Raw genomic sequence first — 11,214 nt, 5'->3', positions numbered from 1 at the left:
AGCATTACCGATATGGATCAACATGATATTATTGATACATTTTCATAGCGGTCGAACCATGCATACACACCGTAGAATGGAATTGGAATGGAGTATACATTTTGAATTATCCCAATGTCTATAAAATTTACCTTGCCATTTATACGAATCTGATTGAAGCATGTGGAGTGACACTTCAGATATGTTTTGATAGATAATTACCATCAATGTCTGCTTTAGTTTTATAAGCTCTTTTCTGATATAAAGATGAACAATACATTCATTTCCTATCGTCCATAATTTAGACCTTGATTAAAACAATGTCTTAACTCTCCACAATTATATACTATTTTATCTTAAATTTGTATTCATGTAAACAATCATTTGTAGAACTTTGTGCCTTTGTTACACCTTTCGAAGAGTTACATATGTTCTTGACAAAAAAGATAATTCATGGATAACAAAACATTTAGTATACATGTACAGGAAAAGACACACATGAAATCATTTCTGTCATTAACACGCTCATCAGTATGACATATGAGCTATGTCGATCAAAAGGTTTCCATTTAAGTGCGGGATAAGTAATTTTGAATTTTGATAAAACTAAACTCTTAATTGCATGATGATGCGTGCGTGTACTCTGCAGATAATACATAATTTGATATTACACCAGCTGTACAAAACTTTTTTTTTTCATATTACATGTAAAAACAACTTGCATTGGACTCGTAACATATTATATATTTTTGTTCTCATTCACTTCTTAACATATGTTAATGAATCAGACGAATTATGAAATACACTGTCAGGAACACGTCACAAATATATTCATGCTAATCGTGTTTATTTTTTCATATTACAAATCAACAAGAATAATGATTTCATGGTGTTTATGAAATATTTTGATGCAAATATATGCAAGTTTAATTGTTTTTCATAAAGGTCAACAACTTTGAAACAGTGGACTTCTTATATGATTCACACTTTTTTGTACGCAACCTTGCATTGCTATAAACTTCAAATGTCATCACTTACAGTTTAATAAGTAGGAAACATAACAAACTCAGCAAATACAAATAACGTTAGATTAAACATTCATCGAGCTTCGCGTAGTTACAAATGATTCAGAGTAGGAATAACACTCAATAACCAACGTGGGATATTTGAGATTTCCAGAGTGTCAACGCAGAAGTTTAACTAAAAAATAGATTTGCTGTAACTGACATTTCTTAATCCATATAATGAAAGGCAGACAACGAACTAACGAACAGCTTATAACTACTTATGCGTCAGACAAAGTCAACACCTATCAAAGTTTGATACAAAACCTTTAAACAATCGTGAATAGTTTATGTTTGATACACCATATATTAACTCTACAGTTGGGTCTGTATCTTGTGACTTGCTTTTATATACCACTGGTGTAGTACTTTCAGAGAACAGTTAGTACATTTTCATATAAAATTCGTTTTATATTCTGAAAGAAAAACGTAATACGATACTCACTAATTAAAATATAAACACCACTCTACTAAGTAGTTTGTGCGTATATTTATCTATGAAACTATAAACTAACAAAAACGTAAATATTCGTTATCTACACACATATCAATAATAACCACGTAAAAAGTTACCAAATAAGGGCACCGTTGTTTAATCGTTGAACTCATACATATAAAGGTAAATCATACTGACATCACACCAAGAAAATCAAACTTATTTTAAAGTACTTTGAAGATAAAAAAACATTTTAAAATGTTTGTGCTTTTATCAGACATACCTTGTCAAACACTTGATTCTGCTCCTCTCATTTGGTGTGCTGTCGCCTCTACCTCACCTGAAGAAATGAAAATATGCAATGTTTCAGAACTTAAAAATCTGTACTGAGCCAAATCTTCAATACAATTAAAATGTAAGTCTTTTACAATGTAACTTTGTAAAAATTAAAAAGAACCTCTTGGATAATGCAACAACTTAACGTAATCGGAAATAATACATATAACGATAACTATCATGTGTCATTTTTCTAACAATTTGCTAAAACTTTATTAACTATTACCTATCATTACATCTCTACACGTACACATCTCTTATTGTTCATGGTGTTCGAAAATAATTTGACATTAACGATTACAATTACTTCTGATGACAGTGAGAGTGACTGATGCATTTGAAAGCATACATACCATCAGTTAAAAGTGCTGTTCCTTGTTTATCATCTTCTGAAAAAAAATAACAATTTTAACCCTTCGTATACAATCAAAATATATGTATAGTTGCCTTTTCAATAAAATTGCTGTTTTAAGCTTCTACTTAGACGGAGTAAACAATGAAAGTGTAAATCAAATAATTGTTAAACATATACATTTCTTTGCAATATTATAGTGAACTGACGATTCTATATCAAATAACTATGTCTAACCTTGCGTTTACCATTAAATATATATGGATGTCTTTTTCAATATAAGCGCTGTTTTAGGCTTCTAATAACAATAAACGTGTGAATAATAAATTGATGTTAAAAGACTTACGCCCTTCTTCTATATTTGGTTCTTTATGTTCTTGTTTGTTACCTGTATTGCCATTACTATTAAGACTGACTTCTTATGAAACAAAAAATATAAATAGATTGATTCAAAGTTGTCTATTACAAACTTTGCCGATTAATTTATTAATATATATATATATATCTATACAACGTCTCAGAATGTGACGACTCTATTCGCTACACTGCTCCATCGCATCAAATTGATACAGGGAAGATAACGTAAACTTATAGAAGGGTCTGAAATATTCCCAACGATGTTAGAACTGTCAAATTTTTGGTTGTTCCCTCCACGGGACTCGAACTCGTACCGCTGTGACATCTATGGCAACACCGCCTGCACTGTCCCGTACTACCATACATCGTGTACTAAGTTACAGCCCTAGATTAATCCTACGAGGAGGAATGACCCGGCATTTCACAAGTACTTTCACTGCTTGCGCAGATCTTCAGGTGAATGAATACATATAGTAACTTGGTAACGTTCTTGTGACGTTACGTTATGATAGAACAACATAGTGACGTTAAAAATAGAAAACGAAAGTATAAAAATAAATTGTGTAAATAGACAATCCAAATATAGATTTATAAATAGCCATTAATTCTTAATGTCCATTCAATGCCGCCTAAAATTTTTTAATACAATTTCTTTCCTTTATTTCTCTTAGATAATCGCTATCTGTGTTCATTTGATAGAAATGAAAAATAAAAAAAAAATACCGCGCCCACAAGCATCTATGTGGGCGCTGAGCGGGATTTGTCAATATACCTCCTCATGAACTTGTTGCCGATGTACCGTCATCCTCTTTGCAAGCGTGTTCCCAGTCTGGCCTATCTAGATTTAATTGCACATATGACATTTAATGCAATAAATTAAATTAGCACTCTTGCAGTTCATGTTTGCATTTGTATAAATTTTAGTTCCATCTTCTGTGGTTATATCTGTACCGGGATGAATATATTTGCACGTACCACAACGCTTATCGTTACATTGAGACACAAGTTTTGGTTCTTCACTACGGTTTGGATCAAATCTTGCTTTAGTCAAAAGCGCTTTAGATTTGGTGGTTGACGTTTACTTTGAATGACAGTTGCGAAAGTTATTAAATCCTTCAATTGATCACTTCTCGATAAAATAGGGAGATTTGCTTTAGCAATATTAAATATGTTTGGGTTTGAATGATTATGCTTTGTCACGAAAAAGAATAATGTTTGTGCTCGAGTTTGATTCGTGATCTCTCGTTTAGCGTAAAGATTGTATTGGAATTTCTTTGGCCCGACTTATTCCATTTTCGATAAGCGCAATTGGATATTTTTCGAGCTAAGCAATACGGTATATTATGCTTTATATGTGATGGGTGGCGTGATTGAAAGTTTAAATACTGGTGAGTGTCAATATTCTTATAAAATATATCTGTGGTCAATTTTCCATCATTGAGTTTCACCATAATATCGAGAAAAGGTAGCGAAGTTCTGCTAAGTACCTCATTTTTTTTCCTTTTTATAAAATGAACATAGATAGTGATTCTGTAAGAGAAATAAAGGAAATAAATTTTATTAAGAAATTCAAGGCGGCATCGAATGGGCATTAAAGAATTAATGGCTATTTATAAATCTATATTTGGATTGTCTATTTATACAATTTATTTTTATACTTTCGTTTTCTATTTTTAACGTCGCTATGTTGTTCTATTATAACGTAACGTCACAAGAACGTTACCAAGTTACTATATGTATTAATTCACCTGAAGATCTGCGCAAGCAGTGAAAGTACTTGTGAAATATGTGAAATACAAAATGAAATATCTAGTCGTGGTGGAATTTTATTCGACAACTATATAAATCTGTATACAGGATTTCTATTATTGAACGATATATATATATATATATATAAGGTATCTGCCAAACAACCAGCAAACTTAATGGGTATCGGATCGTCGAGTCATCCTAACAGATGCAATTGAGAACTAGTCACCATTTATCAAATTTTACTCAATATATCCGACAAGATGTCATTCCTAAGGGTCTTCAGATCAAGCTCTAGCCTCAAACACCTGGTAGGTCTTCTGGCACCCTATCTCGTAGATGGGATCAGACACTTTTCAATTGTTCAAAACGCCTACTGATCCTACTGAAGAAACACTGCGAAGAACGTCTTAAGAAACTAACTACAGAATTTAATCGATTCATAGACTCATCGAAAAAAGAACTCACAGTCTTTGATTATGACTTTATTATTAAGCGTCTTGAAGACACCACGAAATCTCAAAATCAGACCCTTTATGACTAACAGAAACCTGAATTGCAACATGATGGCATGTACCAATCACAGTCTCACCATGTGAAAAAAAAAAAAGCAAAAGACGCATCAGACATTTTAAACGAAGAAACAAACCTGACAGTCAACCATCCAACATTGTCAATAATCTTTCATCACACAACCTAAATGAAGATGAAACATCATTATTAGCTAAAGGTCTTAATTTCTGCCTAGTTCCAGGTCCTGTAAAGGAAACCATCCTAATTGAGGAACTTGACAACTTGAGTACTTTGCCTCAAAAGAGTGAGGGTCAAAATGAGAGTGATTCAGAAGATGAAAACAACTATCGGTTTATAAAGAAAAGTGACTGGATCCCTGAAATGAGCAAAAAATTAACTTTGGAATCATTTATTGATAATGTAAAATCTGACTTTATAGGAAATGTAATGGTCAACATAGAGAGTCACGATAATTTAACAATAAGGGAACGTGCTGCACTTCAAGGTCTAAGAACCAATGACAACATCATAATAAAACCTGCAGACAAAGGCAGTGCTGTAGTGATTATTGACAAATCCGCCTACATTAATGAGGCCAAGCGTAAACTTAAAGACGACCGTTTTTATATCAAATTAACAACAAACCTCACTCAATCCTTTGCAGACGCAATTCAAACTGAGTTAAACAAAATGTACGAAAATAACCACATTGACATTAAAACTTTTGAATATCTCAAACCTGAAAATCCTAAACCTGGTCGATTCTACCTACTCCCAAAAATTCACAACAACCCAGGTAGACCTATAGTCTCTGCTAACGGCCATCCAACAGAGAAAAACTTCCATCATTTACAAAAGACTGATTACTTACAGAAGATGCAGGCTCTGTATCCCTCTCCACCAAACACCACTCTGGTCGTTACATCTCTATACCAACATTCCTCACCCTGATATTATCGAGGCTTGTATGGAAGTATAGGACTCTCTTGAGGTCAAAGTTCCACCTACTGACTGCCTAGTTACTTTGCTCACAATGGTTTCAAAAAAGAACAATTTTACTTTTAATGGAGACCATTACCTACAAATAAATGGTACAGCTATGGGTACCAAAATGGATCCGTCTTATACCAACATTTTCATGGGAAAATTTGAAAAAGAACTATTTGAATCCTCTACAGAAAAACCTCTGTCCTGGTATAGGTTAATTGACGACATAAAGTGGACACATGACGAGGACGAACTAAACAATTTTATTGTTCATGCCAACAATCAACATCTTTCAATTAAGTTCACTTATGAAACATCTGCTAATAACATCTCATTCCCCGATACCTCCAGCACCTGATCGGGGGAGAGCTCTCCATGGACCTATACTCAAAAGCAACTGACACGCATCAATATCTTATACCTTAGAGCTGTCATCCATCTCACCTGACTAAGAGTATACCATTTAGTCAAGCTCTTAGGCTAAGACGCATTTGTACAAATGACTTATCCTTAAAAAAACCGTCTAGATCAACTGAAGAACAATTTAAGAAACATAAGGGGATATAGATACAAGACCATCAACGAAGAGTTCCAAAAAAATTAATAATATCCCAAGAAGTAGTCTGTTACGGTACAAGCCAATGACAAAATGTGAAAGAACCCCTTGTGTTCTAACATACCACCCTTGCTTTAAAAACAGCCACAATACCATTCGTGAGCACTAGGCCTCTGTCGAGAGAAACTCAACATTATCCAAAAGTCTTTGCCGAACCACCTATGATTCAGACAGCCAGACAGTTAGCATAGTCTACTTGTGAGGGCTGAAATATCTAAGCCCAACTTGACTCCCAACGAGAGTCGCTCCTGTGGTGACAAAAGGTGTAAATGTTGCAACCAAATGCACCACTCGTCATCATTCGCCAGCACAGTCACGGGGAAACTCTACAAAATATTTTGCAACGTGCACTGCAAGAGAGCCAATGTAAAATATTTGCTCCACTGTTCCATCTGTGGCCTTCAATATGTTGGTGAATCTAAACAGCCTTTTCACAAGCGCTTGAACGGACACAGGAGCAACCTAACAAAAAAAGCCTTCACTCCCAGTGAGTCAACACTTCAGATTACCTAACCACTGCTTCGATGATTTCAAAAAAATGAAAATCGAAGCGGGAGGGATTTTGGACAAAAGAACTCCGTGTTTTACACCCACATGAAATTAATAATAATAAACACAGCATTAACTTCTTCCTATTTTGTATAGTTTCTTATAACAGTGTATGCAAATATTTTTATTTTTATAGTTCAGTATTCAAGATCAACACACAACGTGTGTCTATAACATAATGTTAAAGATCTTTGTTACTGTCGATAAAATTTTATACGTCACAGGTATTTATCTTATTAGGTAGCGAGTTGTGTTCACAGACCATATACTTTCATACACACTCAGTTTATTCAAAGCACTGAAGAAGATCATTTGTTGACTGAAAAAATTGCTCATTATATATTTCAGTATAGTGTATTTACATCTTTATCGGTATCGTTGTATAATCCTTTAGACACACACACACACACACACACACACACACACACACACACACACACACACACACACACACACACACACACACACACACACACACACACACACACACACACACACACACACACACACATATATTCCTTTAAACCAAGCAATAATTAAAGTGTTATTCGAATTAATGTTAAACACTAAACACTACACACATCTGTTGCATTTCGTGTTGTGTATTCCTGCCTCTAATCTGTATTGTCGGTTACTTCGGGAGATGCAATATGTAACATCGTACGACACAAATGATACAAATAGACAAGTTTATATTTTACGAACCCTTTCTGCTTTATATATTTAATTTATACATTCTTTTGCAATGATAGCAGTTTTAATATGGTGTAATGATTAACACACGTATTTATTAAATTATTTCTGATGATATGAATCAATTTGTAAGTAAATTTACTCTTCAATCTAATGTTTAGTTTAAAACGTCAAATGTCTGCCTATGAACTAATCAAATGAGCAATTTGAAAATGATTAGCTTTTTAGCTGTGTCTTCCCTTAGGCAATGCAATGAATTATCAAAACCTATTGGTTAATATATTATAAAAATGAATATAATCATGTACATGAATACCATTGTGGAATATGATATTGCATTCGTTTATTGGTTTAGTGGCAGTATTCGTAATAAAAAAAAACATATCCTAAATCAAGAATGAAATAAAAATGATATTGCAGTTATTTTCCGAATTAAAAAAAAAGAGGTATATAAACAAATGTAATGGTAAGTATACATATAACGTATAACGACACCGGCTATGAACTCTTTGCTACTTACTGTCTTTACTTAGACATGTTAGACTGCATACAAAGCCAATGGTGGAACCAAGGACGAAAAATAACCATTTTGCTGAAATTAAATGTACAAACAAATCAGATTTTGAAGATAAACTATTCACTATTTACTATTCATACTCCACTTTGCACGTGGTCGTTAAAGAAATAGCAGTGAAATCAGACTTTCTATTTCCAGAAGTAATCGTAAGTCTATATTAATGATAACTTTACCATTTAGTGATATGCTAAACAGGAAGGCAGGTTTGGGAAATGCTTGATTTCCTCATTGACAACATATTTGTCACATTTGGAGGAGTTATATTGCAACAGGTTGCTATTCCAATGGACATTAACTGTGCCCCTCTCCTAGCGGATATGTTTTTTTATATTCTTACGGGATTGAATTTTTTTTCAGAACTTCGTAAAGAAAAAAAAAGAAGATGCTAGATCCTTAAAATTTACACACACACACACACACACACACACACACACACACACACACACACATATATATATATATATATATATATATATATTTATATTTTCTGCGCTGTTTTGACCACTGATTTTACCGACTGTAACTGGTGGTAATTTTATGCTGCGCATTTGGGTTTCATTTCAGGAAATGCCTGAACAAAGTCAGAACCATTGCCGCTATCTTACCCTGATATTGTTATTTGTTATACGGACTTTCCCTTTGATAATTGCTTTTTGACTACTCCCTAGATTTTATCAGTTCGTAAATTTTATTATCGGTGCTCAATTTTTCTCCCTTTTTTGACAGGAGGTTCAAGTTCTATTCGTAATCGATATCTATATATACTCCTTGAAATACGTGTACAGTTTACATTGTAAGAAAATATGCAATATTTGTTTGATTTTTATGTTTTACATGTGTAATGCCTTTTATTTTGAAGAATGTTTTTCCTACTTACAAACACGGTTAACTTACTTGAACAATCTTTTTTGTCGATCGAACCAATTAGTGTGGCGATTCCAAAGAAAAACACAGTAGATACTACATAAACGACTTTTTTAAGTTCTAGATATAAACATTTAAAAAATTGATATCACACTTCAAGGAAACGACAATATACATAATTAGTAAAAAGTAAATATTATCTACTTAATAGGTAATAAATATTTTTGAATAGAAATCAAAATTCAAACATGGTTGGAATATAATTAACTTGTTGAACTTGTCTACATGTAGCTTTGCATCTTATTTAAATGTGGAAAACAAATCGAAAAGATGAATTGATTAACGAGTATTTAAGGTTTCCATAGGGATGCCTAAATGTTTTAATTATGTATGTTTAACACATATTGGAGTCATTTAAAAATGTCTTTGTCCTTAAGTTTCATAATCATATAGTTAATTAGAGAAGTACTTAGGTGTTTGTTTTTAATTGCAATGTGTAAAATAATACTAAATGTGTATATGCTTACCGTAAATATCGAACTACAGTGTAGTTAATATAGTTTATTTTCTATTTGTTTACCTAGTGTTTACATATGAAATAAAACAACACATGCTTCATCCGGATAACTAATTCTTATTGATGACTTTGTCTTGTAATTGTCCATGTCATTCTTAAATTTTTGACATTAACTATACAAAAATAACGGAAACTGAACAAACATATCAAAGAGTTTAAACTCGAAACATATTTACTGAATTCCGAGTAAAAAGTAATCAAGGAAGCCAATATTCAAACGGAAATCGAAATAATGTAATCAATGACAAAGACCAGACATGGACAACAGTCACGCAATAAAGAACTTTAAAAAAACCCAAATAATACATACAAAGTAATCGAGCAACTCGGACTCCACTAAAATCTGGGAGAATGGACCATGGTGAACAGGTAGGGAAATCCTCCTCTGTTTTTCTAGAAACACACACCGAGTTGCTCATAAAATAGTAAAGTCAATGGTAAACGATAGAGGGAAGGATACTTATGGACGTTGAACAAATAAGTTTTTATGTAGCAGATAGATACACCGTAACGATCTACGAGTTCATGATGACGACCATAAAAGCTTAGGTAGTAATGACTTCAATTTTGTAGTAAAATAACGCTGTTACGGAAGCCTAATGTTAAAGGTCTAGCGCGACACAAAATTCTGCGTAATTACTGCAAGCTCTGTAGTTTTGATGAATCTATCAAAGAGTTTATGTTTTGTATTTCAATATCATTATATTTTAATATCAATAATATCATCAACACTCGGTGAATGTTCGAATTTGAAGTTAGATCCCAAAACATAAAAAAATGAATTATATGTACTTGAAAAATATTGCATTCTTTTGTCTTCTTTGTTGCAGCAAAATAATAATACTTTAGCTGTGGTCATTAGGAAATCTAACAAATAGAAAACATTATAAAACACACGTTCATAAAATACGAATACAACAAAACATTTGAAAAGAATTGTGCTTTGAACTATTGGTATCTGTGGTGCATTTCATATCTGATATAAATGTTTGCCCATTGCTTCTGCATGCAAGTTTATACCTTTAACTAGAACGGAAGTGGAAACGAGGAATATCTAAAACAAAACCCTGCAAAACTGAACCAAGTCGACCATAGACAAACTTTGTACATTGAATGAATAGTAACAATCTCTTTTTTCTCCATTTGACGGACCCCTTTAACCACAAGTACCTCGTGTCATCTGCTTAGCATCACATTTTCATATCGATATCTAACAAGGTAACAACCAGAAGCGAATATAGAGATTCTCAAAGACGCGGGTCCCCTGACTGGTCTCAGAGGGGGACAGGATCTGTCGTATAGGTCGGTGATTTCTTATTCAATTATCGATTTTTTTCCGACCTAATGGGAGGAAAACGGGCCCACAAGCGCCTCCTCTTCCATCCACCTATTACATCAGTAAGTTGAATCCTGGCACCGATTTCAAAGGAACTGTATCTTGAATAATAGCACATCTAGTTTGTATCATATTTTATGCTTGAAAGTCGTTTGAGTAATAATATTATAAAAGATGTATGATGTAAATATCTTCAATTATTGAAAGTAAAATATGTTTACTGTTTGAA

At 33.2% G+C, this 11,214-nt stretch overlaps 1 protein-coding gene across 11 annotated transcripts in view; it reads right to left on the bottom strand.

Annotated features, from left to right (window-relative positions):
- Window positions 1-1,004: 1,004 nt before the first annotated feature.
- LOC148610348 (uncharacterized) overlaps window positions 1,005-11,214 on the bottom strand; it is a 15,892-nt gene continuing 5,682 nt past the window's right edge. For 5 of the 11 annotated variants that reach the window (XM_088542846.1, XM_088542841.1, XM_088542843.1 and 2 more), the window contains 7 exons: window positions 10,442-10,516; window positions 9,103-9,192; window positions 8,152-8,223; window positions 2,514-2,585; window positions 2,169-2,204; window positions 1,763-1,819; window positions 1,005-1,459 (listed from right to left, as the gene is read on the bottom strand). In XM_088542846.1, the coding sequence (XP_088398972.1) occupies window positions 1,767-1,819; window positions 2,169-2,204; window positions 2,514-2,585; window positions 8,152-8,223; window positions 9,103-9,192; window positions 10,442-10,516 (398 nt within the window). In that variant the 3' untranslated portion in view covers window positions 1,005-1,459; window positions 1,763-1,766. Of the gene's footprint in view, window positions 1,460-1,762; window positions 1,820-2,168; window positions 2,205-2,513; window positions 2,586-4,922; window positions 4,970-5,657; window positions 5,865-8,151; window positions 8,224-9,102; window positions 9,193-10,441; window positions 10,517-11,214 lie in introns of those variants that run through there. The other 6 variants (XM_088542845.1, XR_015914809.1, XR_015914810.1 and 3 more) reach the window with 6 other exon arrangements.

This window comes from Perna viridis, chromosome 8 (assembly GCF_037379345.1).
Source record: "Perna viridis isolate PV_CMFRI_1.1 ecotype Kerala chromosome 8, ASM3737934v1, whole genome shotgun sequence".
Taxonomy (NCBI): domain Eukaryota; kingdom Metazoa; phylum Mollusca; class Bivalvia; order Mytilida; family Mytilidae; genus Perna; species Perna viridis.
Note: the sequence above shows the minus strand (reverse complement) of the source record. Positions and strands in the feature narration are given on the sequence as shown.